The sequence below is a fragment of the Phaseolus vulgaris genome, chromosome 8, assembly GCF_000499845.2.
Source record: "Phaseolus vulgaris cultivar G19833 chromosome 8, P. vulgaris v2.0, whole genome shotgun sequence".
Taxonomy (NCBI): Eukaryota; Viridiplantae; Streptophyta; class Magnoliopsida; order Fabales; family Fabaceae; genus Phaseolus; species Phaseolus vulgaris.
The window spans coordinates 27,760,102-27,785,160 of record NC_023752.2 but is presented as its reverse complement, the minus strand read 5'-3'; the positions used below and the strand labels follow the sequence as shown (position 1 = coordinate 27,785,160).

At 32.7% G+C, this 25,059-nt stretch overlaps 1 protein-coding gene across 1 annotated transcript; it reads left to right on the top strand.

Annotated features, from left to right (window-relative positions):
* Positions 1-1,977: 1,977 nt before the first annotated feature.
* Positions 1,978-10,792, top strand: LOC137824869 (uncharacterized). The gene is made up of 6 exons (XM_068630549.1): positions 1,978-2,645; positions 2,989-3,269; positions 4,217-4,681; positions 5,241-5,357; positions 5,634-6,336; positions 10,483-10,792. The coding sequence occupies exons 1-6, from the start codon at positions 1,978-1,980 to the stop codon at positions 10,790-10,792; spliced, it is 2,544 nt and encodes an 847-aa protein (XP_068486650.1).
* Positions 10,793-25,059: the final 14,267 nt, after the last annotated feature.

Below are 25,059 nucleotides of genomic sequence, written 5' to 3'. Positions count from 1 at the left end.
TAGCTTGGTATTAGTTGTGGTGTAAATAGCATAAACTTGATTCCATGAGACTTGACTTAGATTTGCTAAAGATTTGGTCACATTCTAGAAGGATTCCCCACTAGGTCGGCCATGTGCCATGTGATGTAATTTGCATTTCTTTTTGCTTAGCATTAGGGTTGCATTATGGTCCTCCTTAGCCTATAAAAGGAGAAGCCAACACCTTGTCTTTTCAAGACTATTTTGAGTAATGAAATGCTGCTCAAGTACCATTCAAATTACTCCCTTGCCAAATTCTCTCTAGAATTAGGTTTTTAGTCTTCAATCTTCACCCTCAAATGGAGATGGCCGAACCACTCCAACCTTCACTACTCCTCATGCACCTTCAAGGCACCCACACTTCCTAGGAAGGCCTTGTTCCACTCTCCTCCACTAAGCTTCCACAACCATCATCATCAAAATCAAAGAAGAGCTCATAGGAATGCCATCAAGTAAAGGATCTTTTGCTCCTCTACCTCCTTCCCTTTCTCGGTTACCTTATTGATGAGCTTTATTTAAGAGCCTTTAATTGCTAATGGTTCTTTATTGCTCTCGGCGACAGTGGAGACCTGGTGGCGGGTAACCATGACCTACGTTTGGATTCTGATGACTCACTTTATTCAGGATCATGTCAGTAATGGAGATTGTGAAGTGAAATTCATTGAAACAGAAAAGAAACTGGCAGACATTTACACCAAGCCTTTTCTAAAGGAGAGCTTGAAGCCTTTGATGACTCCAAATCTCCATGAATTTCCTGAAGGCTGATAGTAGCTTAGTTGGGTGTGTTCAGGGGTAGTTTGAATTTGTTAATTCACTCGTAGTTTGAATCCAAAGCTGGTTTAATTCAAATTTTTAAAAAGAGTGTTTTATGAAGAAGCAGAAAAACAACCAGTTGTTTTATCGTTTCAATCGGTTGTTTCATACTTAAGGTTTTTTAAACTGGTTTTGGCATATTTGAATTTGGTTGACTTTGTTGTCAAACCAATTCAATGGGTTATTTCGACAAAACAACCGACTGTTTTTTTAACTGTCTTAACAGAATTCTGTTAAGTTGGTTAAATATGATTTAAATGATTTGAAACTGATTTGGCTTTTATAATAAATGTTTTCAACTGCTAATTGGAGTGTAAATGTTTTATTTTACGCCCTAGCATTAAATTTTAAGATCAGTTTGTGAAATAAAGTTTTCTCCAAGATTGCTTAAGGCTTTGGATATTTCTCTAAAGAGTGAAGTAGGATTTGTTGTCTACTTTGATTTGATTTGTACCAGGTGTGATCAATCCTATTTTCTTTCTTAATCTATAATTCTGTAAGAGTTGGTTTTTACAAAGTTAGAGGGTGTTCTGATCTGTGTTGTGATTGTGGTGTGCCAAAGGAAGTGTGTGTTCTTGAGGGGATCAAGATCACTTCTTTGGTGGTTGTGTTTGTAATCTGGTTTTTGATTACTTAGTGGATACCCAGAGGTTTTTGAGAACTGGATGTAGCTCTTGGTATAAGAGTGAACCAGTATAAAATTGTTTGTGGGATTCTTTCTCTCCCTTAACTCTTTTATATCTAGTTTTAGTTGTTTTTATACTCTACTGATAAAAACAACCGGTTAAATTTCTGGAATTCAACTAAAACTGTTCTTTCATTCCTTTGGTTGTGATTCTTCTTTGACTTTCTTTTTACCTTCAAACTTTGTGAAAAATGTTTGAAAACAATTCACCCCTCTCTTGTTTAAGGCCTTCAATTCTAACAATTGGCATCAAGAGCTAGGTTCTTGAAAGATATTCAAGTTGATCAAAAAATTCTGAATTGATGGCTGATAAACTACCTTTTGGGGAAGGTGCTTCTATAAATAGACCACCATTGTTTTTTGGTGTGAATTACCAATTTTGGAAGGTACGAATGAAAATCCTTGTTGAATCTATTGACAAAGGTATTTGAAATGCAATTAAAAATGGACCTTTTATTCCCATGGTTGAAAATGAAAAAGTTATTTCTAAAAAACCTTGGTCCCAATGGACTGAGGAAGAAAGTAAGAAAGCTCAATATGATTGCATTACTAAGAACATTATCACATTTGCTTTAAGTTCTGGTGAGTTTTTCAGGATATCTCAATGTGAGTCTGCAAAGGAAATGTGGGACACTCTTGAGGTGACTCATGAAGGGAAAAATGATGTGAAAAGGGCAAGAAAGCATACTCTCATACAAGAGTATGAGATGTTTAGAATGCAGAAGGGTGAAACCATTGTTGAAGTACAAAAACGGTTTACTCACATAGTAAATCATCTTATGAGTCTTAGGAAAACTTTTGATAAAGAAGAACTTAACATCAAAGTTCTCAAGTGCCTTGATAAGTCATGGCAGCCCAAAGTCACTTCCAAATCTAAATCGACGGATCTCACCTCCATGAACATTGCCTCATTGTTTGGAAAGCTAAGAGAGCACGAGTTGGAGATGGATAGGCTGAACCTTCGAGAAAATGAGGACAAACGTGTCAAAACAATTGCACTGAATGTTGTTGGGAACAAAAGTTGTCAAAACTCAAGTGATGAAAATGATGAGGAAACATTTTGCTTGTTGTTCAAGAAATTCAACAAGTTCCTCAAGAAGAGAAATAACAAGAATCACCTATCTAACAGGTATGACAGCAAGAAATCTATCAAGTTTAATTCTAACAAATATACTTGTTTTTGGATGTGGTGAACAAGGTCATATTAAAACTGAATGTCCTAACAAAGAGAGGAAAGACTTCAAGAAGCATGAGAAGAAAGGAAAATCAAGAAGAATTTACAATGATAACTCCTCAAGCTCCTCTTCAAGTGAAGAAGAAGAAGCAAATTTGTATTTAATGGCAAGGCAAGAAAGTGACGCAAGTAGTGTAAGTTCCAGCTCTTCTATTGATAGTGAAAATTATATTCAACTTCTCAATGTTTTTAAAAAAACACATGAAAACGCTAACAAATTGGCTCTTTCAAACAATAGGTTAAGAGGGTTGAATAACTGGCTGGAAAAGAGAGTTAAAGTCTTGGAAGAAGAACTGGAAAGATTGAAAAATGATTTTGAAAATCTGGAACAGTCTTACAAAAGATCTTCTTACGAGAATGACTCAAATGTTTGTAAAAATTGTGAATCTCTTGAAATGAAGATTCACTATCTTGTGAAAATTGGGGATATGCTTTCAAAAGGAAAATCAAACTTTGAAACTGTCCTAGCATCTCAAAATTATGTTTTTGGGAAATCTGGGGTGGGCTTTAATCCACAGAGTAAGAAGAATGGTGTTTCAAAGCCTTATTCAACTGTCATAAAATTTCAACCGGTTGAAAAATCGAAACAACCGGTTGTTACTTGCTTCTATTGTATGAAAAGAGGCCATTCTGTTAGGTACTGCAAAATTAGGAAATTTTTTGTTCCTAAAGGTGTTATGAAATGGAATTAATGATCATGGACCCATATTTGTAAGGGGACCAAATCTTGTTGCTTATTTTTGTCTTATGTAGGATCCCTTAATAGAAAAAACAACACATGTGGTATCTTAACAGCGGATGCTCCAAGCATATGTATGATAGGGGAGAAATCCAAGTTTATCAATCTTAATCTAAAGCAAGAAGGGCATGTAACCTATGGGGACCACAATAAAGGAAAGATTCTTGGGAGAGGCACCATTGGTGACAAGAGCAACTTCCTAATTCATGATGTTCTATATAGAAGGATTGAAGCATAGTTTACTGAGCATTAGCTAGCTATGTGATCAAGGTTATCAAGTAACCTTCAAATCTAGCACCTACGAGATTCGTCTTCCAAATTCACATAAAGTATTGTTGATTGGTAAAAGAATCAACAATGTTTACTTACTTGGTATCTCACATCCTTCTTCCATTGGTTGTCTTTTAACCAAATATGAGAAATCATGGTCATGGCATAGAAGAATAGCTCATATTCACATGTTATATTTAAATAAACTTATTTCTAAAGATCTTGTTGTAGGATTACCCAAGCTCAAGTTTGAGAAAGATCATATTTGTGAATCTTGTCAAAGGGAAAACAAATTAAACACTCTTTTAAATTGAAAAAATATGGTTTCCACTTCAAAGCCCTTTGATCTGCTTCACATGGATCTTTTTGGTCCTTCAAGAACTATGAGCCTTGGGAAACTACTATGCTTTTGCTGTTGTTGATGACTTTTCCATGTTTACTTGGACACTCTTTCTAGAATCAAAGAGTGATACTTTTGTTGCCTCCAAGAAGCTTGTTAAGAGGTTGCAAAACACCAGCTGCAGCAACATTTGTTCTATCCGAACTGATCATGGTAGAGATTTTCAAAATGAAATATTTAGTTCATTTTGTGAAAAGCTTAAAATCCTCCACAACTTCTCTGCTCCAAGAACTCCTCAACAAAATGGAGTTGTTGAAAGGAAGAACAGGTCTCTTGAAGAGCTTGCAAGGACCATGTTGAGTAAATCTTCCTTGCCCAAGTACTTTTGGGCGGATCTTGACAGCACTGCTTGTTACGTCATGAACAGGGTTCTCATAAAGTCTATCTTGAAAAAGACTCCATATGAGTTATTCAATGGTAGGAAACCAAATATTAGTCATATAAAGGTATTCAGATGCAAATGCTATGTTTTGAATAATGGTAAGGAAAGTCTTAGAAAGTTTGATGAGAAAGCTGATGTTGGTATTTTGTTTTTTTTTTGGTTATTCCTTATCTAGTCATGCTTATAGAATATATAATAAAAGACTCATGACTGTAGAAGAGTCTATACATGTTATTTTTTATGAAACTAACCATGCAGAAAAAGAATATCAAAGAAATCTTGCAGAGGAAGATGAACAGATCACTACCTTGAAAAATCTGGAGAATTGTCCAAAAAAATAATCGACTGTTTTTGCGAAACAACCGGATGAGTTTCTGTAGCAGGATGAATTACCCCAATAATGGAGAATTCCTAGGAATCTTTCTGTGGAAAACATTATTGAACAAATTCAGAAATGTGTGTCTACCAGAATAATTGTCTCAAACTACTACAAGCACATGGCCTTTGTCTCTCAAGTTGAGCCTAAGACAATTGGTGAAGCTCTTAAGGATGAAAGTTGGATTGTTGTTATGCATGAGGAGCTTAACCAATTTACCAGAAATGATGTGTGGACTTTGGTTCCTAAATCAGATTAGATGAACATCATTGGAACCAAGTGGGTATTCAGGAACAAGATAGACAAATCTTGAGTGATCACAGGGAACAAAGCTAGACTATTTGCAAAAGGGTACAACCAAGAAGAGAGGATTGACTATGATGAAACATTTGCTCTAGTAGCCAGATTGGAGGCTGTAAGGTTGTTGCTTGCCTTTGCATGTATGAGTGGGTTCAAATTATTTCAAATGGATGTTAAGAGTGCCTTCTTGAATGGAATCATAAATGAAGAGGTATATGTATCACAACCACCTGGATTTGAGGATCATTTGCTTCCCTATCATGTGTATAAGCTGAAAAAGGCTTTATATTGGCTGAAACAACCTCCTAGATAATGGTATGAGAGGCTTAGCAATTTCCCCTTGTCTCATGGGTATGAACGAGGGAAAATTGATAAGACTCTTTTCATTAAGAAGTCTAATTCTACTATTATTTTAGTACAAATATATGTTGATGATATTATTTTTGGTGCTACTAATGATAGCTTGTGTAAAGAGTTTGTGGCAGCTATGCAAGAGGAGTTTGAGATGTCAATGATGGGTGAGTTATCTTTCTTCTTGGGATTGCAAGTCAAGCAAACTAAGGATGGCATTGTTCTATGTCAATCTAAGTATTGCAAAGATATTCTCAAAAAGTTTAAGATGGAAAAGTGTAAAGCTACAACAACACCTATGTCTACAAGCTGCTACATGAGTGTTGATGAGGCTGAAACAACAGTGGACCAAACTAAATACAGAGGGTTGATAGGCAACTTACTTTATCTCACTGCAAGTAGGCTTGATATCATGTTTGTGGTTTATCTTTGTGCAAGATTTCAATCTAGTCCAAGGGAATCTCATTTTAAAGCTGCCAAGAGAATCTTGAAATATCTAAAAGGAACAAAATTTGTGGCTTTATGGTATCCTTCACACTGTCTTATACATTTAGTTGGATATTCTGATTCTGATTTTGCAAGATGTAAATTGGATAAAAAGAGCACAAGTAGGACTTGTCATCTACTTGGCTCAAGTCTTATATCTTGGCACAGCAAAAAGCAAGCTTGTGTGGCCTTGTCAACTACAGAAGTTGAGTACATTGTTGTTGTGCACAAATTCTTTGGATCAAACAGCAGTTGGAAGATTTTGGACTGCAAGTTAGCAAGGTGCATTTGCTGTGTGATAATACAAATGCTATAAATCTCACCAAAAATCAGATTCATCACTCCAGAACAAAGCACATTGAGATCCGACATCACTTTATTCGGTATCATGTAAGTAATGGCGATTATGAAGTGAAATTCATTGAAACAGAAAAGAAACTGGAAGACATTTTCACCAAGCCTTTGCCAAAGAACAGGTTCTTTCTCTTAAGAAATGAATTGGGAATTGTTGATTCTAAAAACCTTTCTTAAATTTGATATTGTCAAACTATTTTTATACTCTTTTACTCTATTTGTGAAGACAAATAGGGAGAAAATATGTTGGTTTATTGTTGTTTGAAACTGGTTTTGTGTTGATATATAGTTGTGCAGGAAACTTTGAATTTTACTATTACTTACACTAGTTTTTCACACTGGTTTTGTTGATTTTCTTTGTGGAAATCACATAGTGAAAACTGGTTCAATAGAGTAAGAGATTCTGAATGAAATTATTCTCTAGTACTACTGTTTTGATTATTTTGCAAGTACCTTTAAATTCAAACAGATCTCAACAAAGCAAACCAGGGATTTGTCTTCATCAAATAGAGGGAGATTGTTAAAGATGAGCTTTGATGACTCCAAATCTCCATGGATTGCTTGAAGGCTGATTGTAGCTTAGTTGGGTGTGTTCTGGGGTAATTTGAATTTGTTAATTCACTCTTAGTTTGAATCCAAAGCTGGTTTAATTCAAATATTTTTCAAAAAAAAAGTGTTTTATGAAGAAGAAAAAAAAAACAACCAATTGTTTTATCATTTCAATCGGTTGTTTAATACTTAAGGTTTTTAAAACTCATTTTGGAAGATTTGAATTTGGTTGACTTTGCTGTCAAACCAATTCAATCGGTTATCTCGACAAAACAACCGACTGTTTTTTTAACTGTCTAAACAAAATTCTATTAAGTTGGTTAAATCTGCTTTAAATAATTTGAAACTGATTTGGCGTTTATAATAAATTATTTCAACTTCTAATTGGAGTATAAATGTTCTGTTTTATGCTCCTAGCATTAACTTTTAAGATCAGTTTGTTAAATCAAGTTTTCTCCAAGATTGCTTAAGGCTTTGGATATTTCTCTAAGAGTGAAGTAGGACTTGTGTACTTTGAGTTTATTTGTACCAGGTGTGATCAATCATATTTTCTATCTTCATCTGTAATTCTGTAAGTACTGGTGTTCACAGTGTCAGAAGGTGTTTTGGTCTGTGGTGTGCCAACGAAAGTGTGTGTTCTTGAGGGGATCAAGATCACATCTTTGGTGGTTGTGTGTTTGTAATCTGGTTTTTGATTACTTAGTGGATACCCAGAGGTTTCTGGGAACTGGATGTAGCTCTTGGTATAAAAGTGGACCAGTATAAAATTGCTTGTGTGATTCTTTCTCTCCCTTAACTCTTTTATATTTGTTTTTAGTTGTTTTTACACTCTGCTGATAAAAACAACCAGTTGAATTGCAGAAACAACCGATTGAATTTCTGGAATTCAACTAAAACTGTTTTCTATCTTGTGTTATTTCATTCCTTTGGCTATGATTCTTCTTTGACTTTCTTCATACCTTCAAACTTTGCGAAAAGCATTTGAAAACAATTCACCCCCCTCTTGTTTAAGGCATTCAATTCTAACAATCATGAGTGGGTAATTCTACCCTTTGGGATTGGGAGTAATTTGTTCAAACTCTTATGTATTAAGGCGATATCTGAACCTAATATTCTATTTTTGATTGATTATTGGTATTATTGTTTTGCTTCTAATTCTTGACCTAGAATCTTAAATTTGACTGGAAAGTACTTCTAGGGTTCTTACCTAAATGGTAATACTTAACATATTTGAGTGCTAGGAATAGACTTTTAATGTTAATCGCTATAAACTTATGATCTTAATAATAAGTTGTTTTTATAAATATGCGAGAAATCGATATTTAGGAAGCATCTTAATAATTTTATATGCCAGAAATCAATATAAATGATTTTTATACGAACATCAATATCAATTTAAGGGCCTAATATTACCATGTTAATCAAAATACAAAAGAGTGAGAAAGATGAAAACCAATCCCTATTTTTCCAATTGAAGCAATAAATTCTTTGACGTGTTTTCTTATTAATCATTGTCATCACAACAACTTTCAACACACTTTTATTTTGTTATATATTTAGTGAATATTTTACTTGACAATTCAACTGTTCCTTGTGAGTTTGATATTCATCCCTAGGGACACATTATTATTTCTAATAACACGATGCACTTTCTGTAAAAAAGTCATCAAGTTTTTAGTGCCATTGCCGGTGAACTTTAATTTTTTACTATAAATTTCTAAATATTTTGAATATTGTAACTGTTTTTACTTTTGCTAATAGTTCTAAATTTTTGCTTATATTTCTTTATGGTGTTTATATTTGTTACTGTTTTTATTTTGCTTTATTTAAAAAATATTTTATTTTGTTTACTTTATTATATTACAATTTCTTTTTATTTTCTTGTAATTTGTGTTCTCGTCGGTTGACTCAGCCGTCGTTGACTTTAAAGACAGATGGTGGCTCCTCCTATTTCTAATGACTTCTGCTCTCTCCTCGGTGATCGGGAGTGGTTCCGTTGAAACATAGGGAGTCCTACCTGTTGATTGCACTCCGACGATCAAGTTAGTACTGGCTAAGAAACAATAAGTATGTAAAGCAGTTTCAGTCTTAGAAACGGCGTACCTTTCTAGGGTTCTTACCACCCTTTATATATGTTGTATCTAGGTCAACTCCCTGTCCCACGAGGATCTTTCCTTAAGTGGAATTAGGGTTACTGGCGAGGCATCTTGTGACGCGTTGCACAATCTTAGCGCAACCGCTACATAGGACTTTCCTCTTCTGGAGTGCAAAATCTTAATATTATGGCCACCACGGTACTAACTCATGCACTGGCGCTGCGGGGCCATCTGTTTTATGGGTGCCCTAAGTATTTACGTGCCATGCATGCAGTCTCCCCTTGGAAACCCTAACCCTTACGGGCCTTAGCGCCTCCAAGGGATACTTACTTGTGCTAGACCTGAACGTACTATACACACCACATGCATGAACTCTCCCGTGACTTAGGTCCTTCTTACATTCGGGTGATAACTCATTATTATTTCTGGAGCCTACTTACATGGCTCATTAATGCGACCAAACCACAAAGGTCCGATGTCAATGTCCGACACCGATGTCTGACGTTGATGTCTGAGGTCTGGCCAGTACAATTTGCTTTTATTATTTTAAACTTTATTTTGAAATTATTTTCTTTTATTTTTTCTATTTATTTTTTATTTTTTTTAATTTATTTAATTAGAATTTAATTTTCTATTTTTTAAAAAAATTAAAAAGAAAAAAAAATAGTCTGTTAGTGCTAGTGAATCCTTGTGCTGGCCCTTGAATTAACTGTCTTATATGATATTGAGACGTCAAATTCCCAAAGACCAATTATTGTTTGAAGCAAAGATTGAAAGGGTAGATAAAAGAAAAAGAAAGACAAAGACAAAAAGAGAGGCAAGGAAACACTAGAGAGGAATCCTCAACTACTTATATTTTCTGACTAATATTTTTTCAGGAGGAAAGCAACATGGCAGAAGAGCAAGCACCACCTCCTACGAGGACACTTGGAGATTATGTCATGTATCAAGGGCCAAAGCATTTTTCTAGTATTGCAATACCTACCACCACTAGGGCCTTGGAGATGAAACCCGCTTTCCTTAGTCTCATCAGTACCCACCAATTAACAACAATAGATCATGAGGATCCATATTCACATTTGTGTACAATTTATGAATTGGTGGGAACAATGGGCTTTAAATCAGGTGATATTGAAAATTTTTATATGCGCTTGTTTCCTTTTTTATTGACAAGAAAAGCTATAGAATGGCTCAAATCACATCCAAATCAAAGCCTCACTAGCTGGAAGGATGTATAGGAGAAATTTCTACAAAAAAAATTCCCAATCTCTCGCTACATCAAAGCAAAGTCTGAAATCTCTATGTTCAGACAAGGAGCGGATAAATCCTTTTGTGAGACATGAGAGAGATTCAAAATGATGCTGAGAAAAGGACAAAATCATGGGTTTGAAGATATTTCTCAACTGAGAATATTCCTTAATGGTCTCAGATCTGACACAAAGATGTTACTAGTTGCCGCAACTAGCGGCACCATGATGGTTGTTGATGTTGAACAAGCGATAAGGATTATTGATGCACTAACGTCAACTAATTATCAAGTCCAACATGATAGACAAGGTATTCAGAAGAAGGGGTTGTTAAAGTTGAATAATTCAGATGCACTCTTAGCTCGAAATAAAATTCTGACTCAACAGATTGAGACTTTAATCGTACAAATGGCTAAATATCCTCAACAATTACAAGTCGTGCAATTAGATATCCACCTTAGTGTGAGATTAGAAATCATAGTAAGAGGCTAGAGAGACATTGTATTCCATCCTTGTTGGGTGAGATTGAGTGTTATCCTCATAAAGTGAAAGAAACAAATATTGTAATCCTACTTTCATAGTGAAGGCATTTTCTGGACTAGGTCTCGTGGATTTTTTATCTCAAGTTGAGAAGGTTTTCCCACGTTAAAAATTCTCAGTGTCATTATTCTATTTTTCTCTATTTTCTTTTATTTGTTTATTGCTTCCGCAAGTGCCCATTTTGTATCTACACCAAAGAGGGAGAATTTGTTCTAATTTTTCCAACATTCCCTAATCCACCAGGAACTGCATTGTCTTCATCAACTCATGTCTATTCTTTTCCCTTATACATAAAGAAAGGTATGTAGGTGTGTTGTCTATTTAGCTTGAGGAAGAACCTTGTCTTATGAGTAATGTTGGAATGTACAGAGTCATAAGTAAATATTCGAGTTGAGGCACGAATGTTGTATAGCTTAATGGATCCTTTCATTCATTATAGTTATCACTTCGTTCAAGACGAATAAGATCAAGCTCATATGAGACTTGCTTGTAATTAGGTCTTGATGATAGAATCCATGGAAGAAGTAAGTTCACTTGATTACCTACAACAATCATCTCTGATAGACTGTCATGGATGACAAATGGGGTGTCATCTTCATAATTTGAATTCATTTACCAAATATTTGCATTTGTTTTTTCGTCGGTTAGACAAAACTTAAGGAAAAGGAATAAAAGACAAACAAGAAAAGCTTAAGCACGAAAAGCTAAACCAAATTTAAGAAAGAAATTATGACAAAACTTGAAGAAAGACAATCAAGAAAAAGGCACACAAAAAGGACTCAAAGATACTTACTAAAATTTTAACAATGAAACTTTTTTTCTTTAGAAATTGCTAAAGCAAAAGGATAAAAATTCCATAATGGTTGACATCAATTTGCCAATCAAGTTAAATCCTAAATTTGGAAAATGTTTTTCTTTGGTAATTGTTACCACAAATTTGCATTTTCACTTTTTTTTATACTAGTATTTTTTTAAAATTATGGAAATGAAATGTACATAGTTTTAATCATGCATAATTTCCAATAACTCCAATTTTCATAAAAATTTTGGAATTCAATATAATTAAACACTTGAAATATTTTATTTGGAACTTTAAATCTACTTCTACTAAAAACAAGTTTCTAATTACTTCTCAAAGTTTAAAAATTAAAAGCAAAGTAAATAGAATCAAAGTAAGAACTCCTAGAACTAGGGGTGGCAATGCGGTCTGGCCCGCCCTGCATAGGCCCGCCCCACACTTGGTCCGCAAAAAGCGGGTTGGGTTGGCCCGCCTTGCATAGAATTTGCGGGCTGATTTTTCTAGCCCACCCCGCATAAGGGTTGGCCTGCGGGCTTGCGAGCCAGCCCGCATAAGAAATATTTATTAAAAAAATAATTTTTTAAATAAAAATTTTGAATTTTTTTATTTAGATGCTTTAGGTAAATGGTCTCATAATATTATTTTCATGAAACATGCGTAGTAAGATGTTATTAAAAATTTCGGAATGTAAAATATGAGGCTACAACAAGAAAATATGGAGGTGTAGAAAAAAAAATTATACATTTTAAAGTTATGAGGGTTATGCGGGCCAACGGGTTGAAATAAGCGACTCGCCCTGCATTTTTTTCAGCAGGCCACCCCTACCTAGAACACTAATGAACATATGACTCAAAGCAAAATGCAAGAACACAATAAGACCAAAAAAATAACAATCCAAAAGCGATACAAAGCTATGGAAAATAAAATGGCTGAATGAAAATTGCAAGGAAAATAAAGGGCTAAAAATTAAATTGCAAGAATGTAAAGACAAGAATTTAAAGGTACTTGAATTTAAAGACAAGAAATTAAAGGTGCTTGAATGCAAAGAATGTAAAGTGTCTATCGACTCAAAGCAAAATAATCTAAAGAACCTAAGCTCTGATAACCACATGATGTGAGTTCATTTTAGGATTGTTCATTTAGGTGACACTTTAGATTTATGATTAAGATTTTAAGACAATTAAAGAGTGAAAACCTAAGGAAAATCCCCATTAGACATTAACTTAACCAAGTGGTTAAGTAGATGTGAAGGTTCATTTCACAAAGGCAAAAGGAAAATACAATTATATGGTGAAGATGATGACAAGATATGGTGCGGAATTACATAAGGAAAACAAAAGCAACATGTAAAAACCGAATAGACATAATGAAGCAAAATAAGAACATGTTTATGAATAGAATGGAATGATAATGGAAGGAAAAGATGAAGGAAAAGGAAGCTTATGATAAAAGGAATTGAGAAAGGTTGCATGCCATTAGGATGGTGAAATGACTCCAAGATAAGTGAAGGTTGCATGCCATTAGGATGGTGAAATGACTCCAAGATAAGTGAAGGATGCCGCCACTTGAGAGCTCTCAAAAACTCACAAGATAATACTAAGACTAAGAGGACAAGCCTCACTAATCATTCACACACAAAAATGTGCAGAGTAACTCTATTTCATTCAACTTGTAAAATACACTAGGTAGGCCTCCTATTTATAGGTGAAGGAGCCTTGGAGAACAAGCTAAAGGGGTAGAATGGGAAAAGGGAAAAAATGGGCAGTCTTAAGGTTTGACTTAGTCAAACCCGCATCCTAGGCTTGTTCTTCTAGAAACTAGGTCAAAATGTCTTCCAAAAGGACTAGGAACAAGCTAAAATGCTACCTAGACCCCCTATTATACTAAAGACACCTTATTCTAGCCTATCTTTGTTATTTGGACCCCTAAAGTGAGCCCAAATTATTTACAAACATATTCTATTTTTTAAGAAGACCAAAAGGAAGAACTTTTGATATTCGGGTTTATAACTTCTTTTTCTTTTGTTGATTCTTTCTCGAGGCTTGGTGGGGCCTGGCCTTATGTCTTGAGATGATTGACCCTTTTGAGAAGTGCTTGTTGTGTCCTTAGTTATCTGTCAATTTGTTTCACTAATATTGTAAAAGTAGCATGCAACCTCCAATATTATTCTTATTAAAGTTTATTTTGTGATCGAGCACACGGTACAGAGAAGCCAATACAGTTGTGATGTGAGTTGATTTGGAGATTCATTAATTTGTGACACTTTAAGATCAAGATAAGAAGGCTTAAGGAAACATCAATGGAGTTCAATGCCTTCCAAATGATGAACCAAACTCATGAACATGAGTGTCATATCCTTACACAACAAATAGCAAAAACACAAAATAACAACAAAAGAACAAGATATGGATGCGAAAAACTTAAAGAAGACAAGAACAAGATACTTAACCAATTAAAAATAGCAACTAAACACATTTGAACATATTGAATTAAACAAGAACACAAACTACCGAATAGAATGAAAAACAAAACACAAATGACCGAATAGAATTGAAGAATAATGTGCAAAAATGGAAATGGATACGAAGTAAGAAGGAACTTATGTGGTTGTAGTCATGGAAGGGAAGAACACGCCACTTGGAGGTGATTGTTCCAAGATAAGTGCATGAATGTCGCCACTTGGAGCTTCCCAAACACTCACAAGATGAAACAAGATGAAGGAGAATAAATCTCACACAATTCTCTCTCAATTTGAGTAGAGTAATCTTTCTTAAAATTCCAATTCTGAATTTACAAGAGCATGGCACCTCTTTTTATAGTAGAAGAGGGCTGAAAATGAAAAGGCAAAATTCAAAAACAAGACCATTCAAATTCGGCGCCTAATCAAGTCACAAGGGATGTGTGACTTGATTTCTTTCTTTGGCACCTCCTAAAACTACACCTACACCTACTTTTTATGTCACATGGAAGGTGCGACTTATCTTTGTACATTTACACCTCTTATATCTATATCTACACCTCCCTTTATGTTCTACTAAAAAGACTACTCAAAAGTAATTACAAAAAGAGACATCCAATGATGCTTGTTCCAACCTCAAGTCCGTTGGACAGCATCGCTAGGGTCAATCATCGCATCTGAGGTATTGTCCGCTTTGGAGGTCGGTGCTCCGTCACGACTTTGTCCTGAAAAGCCGCCTCGGTGGGTTGAGGGAGGAGGGAGTATATAAACTGCCATTGGCCTCGACTCCTGAGCGATGTGGGACTATATTGGCGTACGGGAACAAGCCCCCCAGTCGAGGTCTAAGGGAAGCGGATTCCGCCTAGCTGAGGGGCTAAGTAGCCTCTTCGACCCCACGGTGGGCGCCAAAGTTCCACCCTCAAGTCCATTGGATAGCACCACTAGGGTCAATCACTGCATCTGAGGTATTTTCCGCTTTGGAGGTCAGTGCTCCGTCACGGTTTTATCTTGAAAAGGCGCCTCAGTGGGTTGAGGGAGGAGGGAGTATATAAATTGTCATTGGCCTCGACTCCTGAGTGATGTGGGACTATATTGGCGTACGGGAACAAGCCCCCCAGTCAAGGTCTTAGGAAAGTGGATTCCCCTCAACTAAGGAGCCTCTTTGGCCCCACGGTGGGCGCCAAAGTTCCAACCTCAAGTCCGTTGGACAGCATCACTATGGTCAATCACCGAGACTATTAGGGTTGCTATGTTTTATGGAGATATACATGCTATTGAGGAAGCTCTCAAAAGATGGGGCTTACTAATGTATGGCTTGAATGTGATTCTGCCTTGGTTTGTGCTACGTTTACTGCTAGGACTAATGTTCCATAGATGCTTCGTAATCGATGGAATACTTGTCTTAATTATTGTGGGAAAACAGATTTAGGGTTACTCATATTTTTCGTGAAGGGGATGTATGTGTGATAAGTTGGCTAATTTAGGATTTATTCATAGACAATCATTTCATTGGTATAATAGGCTTCCATCTAGTCTGTTCTTAGAATTCTTTATGAATAGGTATAGTCTACCTATGTATCATTTTTGTTAACATATGAGTTTTAGTCTAGTCCCCCCATATTTTTTTGTATTTTCTTTCTTTTTTATTTTTTTTTTAATAATAATTTTTTCATGTGATGGCAGATGATTGTTGTTACTTGAGGTGTCAGCCTAGCTGAGATATCAAGTTGCATAGTGATGCCTAACATGAAGGATTTTATAAACAAAACATAATTCATGTTAACTTGGACTCAACCCATATTGCGTCCATTGGTGTTGACTTCAATTAAACCAAACTCTTCCGTCCCAATTAAAAGCTTAATTACAAAAAAAAAAAAAAAATTGCATGGTTATACTATCACATATAGAAAAGCTTAGTTGGGAAAACAGAAACCTTTTCCTATGGCATTTGGCGATCGGGAACAGTCCTACAATGATCTTCCTAGATGGTTGGAAGCAGTAAAAGAAAGCAATCTAGGGACAATTGTGCAGTATATTGCTTCTCCTTGTATGGTTCATGTTATTCAAGACAAATCTTGTTACACGTTGGATCACGTGTTTTGGTCTTTCAAGTCTTGTATCGACGGTTTCAATTTTTGCAAGCCCATTGTACAAGTTGATAAGACATTTCTAACCGAAAGATACCATGCAACATTGTTTATTGCAATTGCTTAAGATGGGAATCAGAACATATTTCTATTTGCGTTTACGATTATTGAAGGTGAGACTCGAGAGGCTTTGATTTATTTCTTCCAATTATTGTGATAATATATGACACCTCAAACATTTTTCTGAATGATTACTAATAGAGGAATTGGTATAATTTCAGCATTATAATCTGAAGAAGTTGGATGGGAAGGAGACGACCTTGTTTATGTGTATTGCATACGCCATAATCACATCGAATTTCAACAAAAAAACTCAAAAATGTCGAGCTCAAACAACAGTTGATTAACATGGGTAATAACATTCCTTACCTTCCCTCATAGATAATTACGACCTTTTACTCTTTAACTAATTTCATTTACTTCTTTATAATAGCTTATGAGATGAAAGAACCCATTGTACAAGCAAAGCTATCAGTTATACGATCTGAGTTCAAGCAAGTCATTTCTTGGATATATCACATACCCGTTAGAGAAATGGACTCAAGCATACGATGGGGGAAAGAGGTATGGTCATATGACCACAAATCTAGCAGAATGCATTAACTCTATGCTTGAGGGAGCTCGTTCCTTGCCAATTTTCGCTTTGGTTAAGGCAACTTTCGAGAAAACAAAAACATGGTTTGTTGAACAAAATTTCAAAATAGACATCATGTTAGGTGAAAGTCATTATTATCTAGAAGATATCATAACCTTACTTAGAAAAAATCAACAAGATTCGGCTATGTGTTTTGTGAAATGTTTATTGCAAAAATTTTGAATTTGATGTCTAAGAATTAGTCCCCCCCCCCCCAACATGGTCGACGTCCTTAGTCATATAAGTTAGATTAAATGATTGGTGATGTGGTTGTGGCCATTTCCAAGCTCTTTGACTTCCTTGTCGTCATGTTATTGTCATTTGTTCCTCTTGTCATTTACAAATGACGATATTCATTGATCTAGTTTACAGCCTCCACACAATTATAAATGCATATCAAGTTGAGCTTCATCCCATTCGAAACGAGGATTCACTACAAGAAAATCATTAAATAGAAACTAATTTTAGAGACTAAAATAATTAGTTAATATTTGACTAAAATAGAGACCATTTTATAAACTAAAAAAATTATTGGTATCTAAAGTAGTTTCTATTATTAATAAAAAATTGTAAAATAGTTTCTAAATTGGTATCTAACCATTAGCTACCAATGTTTTAGGTACTTACTACTTCATATTCTAAATTAGTCTTTATTAGTCTTTTATAGACTAATTTAGAAACTAAAACATTAGTAGCTAAAACCTTGGTAGCTAATTTAGATACCAATTTAGAAACCATTTTATAAATTTTTATTAATAATAAAAATCACTTTAGATACCAATAAATTTTTAGTTTCTAAAATAGTATCTAATTTAGTCAATACATTGACTAAGTATTTTTTGTCTCTAAATTTGGTTGCTATTTAGTGATTTTGTTGTAGTGATTATTGGTCTACTTATACCGGGTCAAATTTCATACTTGACCCCCACATGCAATGTAAAGACTTGGGACGATTAATTACAACTTGTTTGCATAATGAAATAGATCAACCAATTCAGGACAAGCCAAAAAAATGTTCTTACTGTCGCAATGAAGGTCACAACACAAGAAATTGTCCATTTAGACAGTAGAATCATCATTTGTAATGTTGCTCTCATCAAATATTTTAATATTTAATTTATATTCAATAATTTAATTTATCTTTTAGTACATTTATTTTAGCATAAATACATGTATATTATTACTTTTTACTTATTATATAATTTATATTTTCATATATTATATAATCTAAAGATTTATACATAATTCATATCCCATTTTTTTATAAGTGTATTTTTAACTTTAACAATATTTAAAAAATAGTTAATATTTTTAATTTATCACACAAATCATTTTTAACCCAATTTATTTAAAATTATTGTAAAAAAATTCATTTTAACTCTTCAACTTTATGTATCATTTTCTTAAATAAAACAAAATTAAATTTTGGTATTATTTATAAAATATTTTTTTAACTATATATTTTTATTTTGAAAAATGTTAATTATCATTTGTTTTAAAAAAATCAACTAAACTTGACAACCGAATTGACAACTTTAATTTAGATAAAATATACTGAAGTTGTCAATCCAGTGTCCAATTTCTTCACAATTTATTTAAACTGAAATTGTCAATCTGGTTGACAACTTTAATTAAAAAAAAAATGGCAGATTAATAAATTTAATTGATGTTGCCTACACCATTGGCGACTTTGACTCACAAATGTTCATTTCTATAATTTTTTTTCTACATTTGCCCCTTTGTGTAATTTTCAAAATGAATTGCACCATTTTGGTAAATTTTCCCACAGTAGAAGTAGAATTAGATAATGCTCATTGTATTGGACCAGAGCACGTAGAGCTCAGGTGGTCGGACATCAGCGTCTATGTTAGATAGGTCAGCTCGGTCGTCGAGTCAAGACTGACAGACCACATGAGTGGGCCTCAAGTATGCATGTATTGACTCTCATTCATATACTTATTATAATTCCTTCGCGTATAAGACCTGGTCAGTTAGCGAAGAGTGTTATTGGGCCTAGGGATGCGTTTAGTGCATTCAGGTCTAGTACAAGTAAAACATTCTCCATAGGCCCGAGCCCAAGAGCGCTAGGGTTTAGGGGAGCAGATTGCATGCATGGTACGTGGAGGCTTATATGCCTCCAAGGGACAGATTGGACCCCTGATGTTGGTACAAGAGTTGGTACCCTGGTGGTTATTCTGTTAAGATTTTATGCACTCCAAGGAGATAAGATTTTGTGCAGTTGCAGCGTTAAGATTGTGTGCATTGTAACAGACTCTTCTCCCATTAAACATACTTTCACTCAATGTAAGGTTCTTGTGAGAGAAGGTTGTTACCAAAGGTAACCTAGAGGTAGTCTATAAAAAAGGACTTGAGATCCCAAGTGAAGGTACGTTGTTTCTAAGACTGAAACTACTCACTTACTTCTTATTTCTATAAGCCTTGTACTGACTTAATCGTCGGAGTGCAATCAACAGGTAGGGCCCCCCCTCTGTTTCAAACGGAGCCACATTCCAACACATCCAAAGGAAAGAGCAGATTCCAACAGAGACAGACAGAGCCAAAGCTTGTTCTCAAAGTCAATCGACGACCAGGTCAACCGGAAAGTACACTCATGAATATCTACTATCAAATCTTCATGTTAGAGAAGACATTTTATTACAAAAAAAAATAGCAAATAATGTCAGTAGAATGTAATAAAAGATTCTTGTGCGTTTGCTAGATCGATAATCGACTAATTCAATCTACATAAGTTGAGCGATCAAGCTCTTGTATCAGTAAACAAACAAAAATTATAAGTAAAAAAAGTAATACATAATTATTTCACTATAAGTGAATACAAAAAAACATTAAAGAATTCATATCAACCAAATTATATATTCATGCGTGCTAACGGATCCCCTAGTGTGCAAACTTCCACCTTTATTAAATACCAAGGCATGTTTCACTTTTCTAGAAGAATGTTTTATACATTATTTCCATTTCTTTAACATCTTTCTAACTTCCTTAAACACCTCTAAAAGTCTATGAGAAGTTTAGAGTAAAAAAAATCTTAAATTTTATCCTTATCATCAAGCCTACATGTGATGTTCCTCTATAATGCATAACGAATAAAACAGTAACAATCTCATTTTTTATAACACATAACATTATACTACAACCGAATCCATATTCATTATACTTATTTACAACTAAAAGAAGTATCTTAGTATCTGAATTAGGAATCAACTCTTAATCATATATATTTACGAAATATAGTTATTTTTAAATTTCATCTTGTTATTACATGATATGAATCTCCTATTATATATATAATTTGTTATTTTGTCTTCTTCTTATCAAGTGTCAAATACATTTCTTTTGTTAAAAAATAATTGATGTACTTTAAGAATTGGGAACATAATAAAGATAAATTGTATTATGTGAAACTAATACAAAAGGTCACTAATGAAGTGGGAAATTAAATTAAAATAACGAAAATTCAGATGATAAAAATTGTGATTATGTCACTAAACTAAAAAAATACAGTTTATTGAATGTGATAATTGACCAAATAATGATATCTTGATGAATTTGACGTCAAACACATTTGTTATGAAAAAAAAAAGAGTCTAAATTTAGTCTCTCCTATTAATTTACCAATACATTCTTTCAAAAAACTTTTAAATAATATGGAAGAGGATTAATTTATTCACTAGAGAATCTTAGTAGTATAGACGCACAACTTTTGAAAAAGAAACAGTTTAGAAGAATTATAATAATTTATTATTTAAACAACATCTTAGTTTAATATATAACATTTAAAAAAAAACTTCTGATCTCTTTCTTCTCATATCTACTCCATTAAAATACACCTCCAAACACACACAACATTTTAAGTAGATTCCTCGTCATTAGATATTTACGTGAGAGGGAGAGGAGAGAAGTTATTTAAATTTTAAAAATAGATATTAATTTACTATAATATTCATAAATCAAATAAAATAGACCAATTGAATTTTTTTGTCCTGAATTTTGGTATTGGTGTTAATGTTCTCAAACTAAAAATGCGAGAGCATATCAAAACGTGTAAGCCATGAGGAGAATAAGGCATTTCTCTCAATACCCCAATTATTCAGTCCCAAGTTTATTTTATGTTTCTTTAATATTAATAAAATTACTAGGTGAGAAATGTTATTTTATTATAAAATGATTGAATTAAAATACGCATTAATATATATACATACAGTTTTTAATAATTTAATTTACAACACACGCACACAGCATATATATATATATATATATATATATATATATATATTCATTTTATAATAATTTAATTTATACAAATTTGCACTTTATAATACTTGTATGTAAGAAATTCTTCTCCTTTATTTTGAACTCAAAATGTGAAGAAGATGGTATCAACTTATTGGGCTGGCTTTCTTCAGCGCCGTAATATATGATTGGGCCTTGTTGTCCACTAAAGGACCACTGTATGGATTTTTCTTCCTGCACCTACAACATTTCTTCTTACACCCCATAATTTTGTAAATCTAAAAAATACCCTTCTAAAAATGGTTTAGGTTATGGTTTTTGAAGTTTAATGAAGTTAGTGGTGAAGTTTGTGTTATTTCTTGGATTCATTGTTGGTTGTAGTGGTGGTTGGTGGTGGTAGTGAGAGGTGGTCGATGATGGTATATTTTAGGTTAATGTTCCATTTTTTTTCAATTATGGATTGTGGAATTTAGAAACTTTCTGAAATATACAATTCAGAATATAAAAGTTATGACTTTATGCATTCTAAATTGTACAATCTGAAATACAAAATTATATTTTGGATTGTATAATCTAAAATATAACTTTATGTTTTGGATTGCACTATCCGTAAAACTTTTCCAGATCTAAGAATACGTTATTGATTGTACAATCTCTAATACATTTATAAAAACAAACACATTCAAAATTGTACAATGTCTTTACAATCTAGAATAGAACTTTATATTTTGAATTTCACAATCTATAATGCTTTTTCAAATCCATGAATATTGTACTGGACCAAAGCGCTGGGCTTAGCGTCCGGGTGATCGGACATCGGCACCTATGTAAATCACGTCAGCTCGGTGGTCTGGTCGAGTTAATGGGCCACGTAAGTGGGCCCCATGAATGCGTGCGTTGAAGTTCATTCATATATATAAGACCTGATCAAGATTGTGCACTATGATTGTGCACATTGTAACAAACTCTCATCTCATCAAACTTACTTTCACTCGAGACAAGGTTCTCGTGTGAGAAGGGTAGTTACGAGAAGTAACCTAAAAGTAATCTATAAAAGGGACTTGAGATCCCTGGTAAAGATACACTGTTTCTATGACTAAAACTACTTGCTTACTTACTCATTGTTTCTTAGCCTAGTACTAACTTGATCGTCAGAGTGCAATCAACAGGTAGGACCTTCTCTGTTTCAAACGGAGCCTCGTTCCAACATCCCAAGGAAAGAGCAAATCCAGCAGGAGCAGACGGAGTCACAACCTATTCTCACAATCAACCAACGACTAGGTCAACCGATAAGAACAAATATGCTCTAGATTGTACACTTCAAAATATGTTTTAAAAAAATTATTCTGGATTTCACAATCCGAAAACTAGTTTCGAATTTAAAAAACTTTCAAAATTAAATCGTCTATCATAATGTATTCTGGATTAATTCAAAAGATACTTTATCTAAAATTACCTTTCAAATTTTACAATTTAAAATACATCATACTAGACACTAGCACATATTATAAATATACATCGTGATTATATTTTCAAGCATCAATTAAATTGTTTCACAGAGGTGATTATTGTAAAAAAAAATATGAATTCAAGTTTAATTTTAAATTTGTTTTTAGGATAATGTTTTTTATTTAAAAAATCTCACATAAGATCTAATTAAAACCATAGATATCACTATATTTATCATATTTTTTTTATTTAACCATGTTGTTTCCTTTTTGTGGTTAGTTGATTCACTTCAAAAGATTGGTGTTTATTGTCGAACTTTGAAGATTTTAACTGGAAAAATTATTTATATATGTTTTTATAAATAAAATTTATGAAAAAAAAATTATTCAACAATTTAGGAATTTACATCAGATAAAGGTTGGAAAAACAATTTTTTAGCATTCATTCACACCTACTTCGTATAACAACTTTTGTTGTATTTATTCATTTTTAAAGTGTCCTTTAATGCTGAAATTGAATATAAATATAAATGAAGTTATAATTAATAATTTCTTACGTACTAATCATTCATTTTTTTAATCATCTTATAAACAGTCATTGAAGATAGTGATTATAATAACAAATTTTGTAGGGTCAAATCAACTCTTCAAGAAACTCATATATAGGCAAAGTTAATAAAAAAATTTAAAAAACACGATGACACTAAATATTTTGCTACCAAATCTTTGAAATCGAACTACGCTAAAACTGAACCCCAAAAAGAAAATTATTTGAAGAAGTTTGTTTTAATCAAGTGTACTTTATTTAGCAGATTTTCGGCCTGTTTCTCTTTTTAGTTTTTGTAGGTAATAATATAATTTTATCAATGTTCCTACTAATTTCTAAAAATTTTGTCAATTTTTTTTCAATACTTTATGATGTCAATTTATTTGATACATTATAAATGTTGTATTTGGGTTTAAATTTATAAAAAGCTAATAAAATTCTTATTAATTGATGAATAAAATTTAAATTAATTAGGGTTTAAGCTTCAAAAAAATTAAATAAATAAAATAAAGAATTTTTTTAAAAATAATATTATTAAAAAATGATACAATAAATGTGAAATATGAACAGATAATTATTCATCATAACTTCACGCTATTATAAAAATAAAATTCAATTAAAATATGGTAAAATTGAATTTACAAATTGGTAAATTTAGAATATTAATTTATTTTATATTCGTATTATTTAAGTTTGGTTATATTACAAAAAGCTAGTTACCAGAAATTTATCTTAGAGCCATTTAGTTTTGAACATAAAAAAAAATCAATAAATTATTTTAATTATTTAGTTAATTTACTTTTGTTTCTGAATAATTTATTATTAACCCATGAAAATTTTATTGATTAAATTAAATGAATTTCATTGTATATAGAATATTGCTTTTTAAAATAATGATTTTTTTACCATAGAGAGTGAAAAAATAATAATGAGAGAAAAATTCAAATTAATTAAAAATAAATGAAGAGATGCAATTTTCAATATGTTTTGTTAACACAAAATTATGACAAGAAAAATATGTTTATTTGATTAGTCGAATGTTGTTAGATATTTGTATGTAAGAAAATTTAAAAATAATAATAATGTATATATAACTATTTCTTTATTATTCAAGTAACTTTTCTATCCTTTAAAATCTTTTTCGTAAACTTATTTTTAATGTTAAAATTTTAAAATAAATTAATATAAAAAAGCAATTAGTAGGAAAATTGATAGAGGATGTAACATCCCAATTAAACATAAAGTGCATACATATGCATATCTTGTACTCATGATAGGATTTAGAAAATTAAGTGTAATTGCAAAAGAAAATGCATAAATCAAATTAATATTATTCTTTTTTAAGCTCGGGTTTTACCTGCCGAGATATACGTTGATGTATAAAGTATAATTACATTAAATTTCACTCAAATAATAATTACAATTTAACTTATAACTCAACCCATAAATATATAACTACAAATAATTCAAACTATCAATTATTAACTCACATATATAAGCACATGGATTTATATACATAAAACAATATTCTATAAAGAATATTTAATGACATGTTCTAGAATATGTGTACTAAGTATTTTTTATTAAATATTAACACCTAGTAGTATTTCTGATTCTTGGGCTTACGGATCACAACATGGATCAGTCTAGCCAATTTTGGCCCGTTAGAAAATAGGTCGACACATATTGACCCAGATAAGACTTAAAAGCAAATATTTGTGCTCATTTCATATCAAATGTGGGTTTGATGCTCGATGAAATACATAAAGATTAATAATTTATTTTTTACTGCAAGTAAATAAGGAAGCATACGATGAAAAAAGTATATTAAAATAGATCATGAAATAAAATCTAGATTTGTTCATTTAAAGATATAATATTGATGAAATCAGACACAAAAATATTTAATCATATTCAACCGACAAATAATTC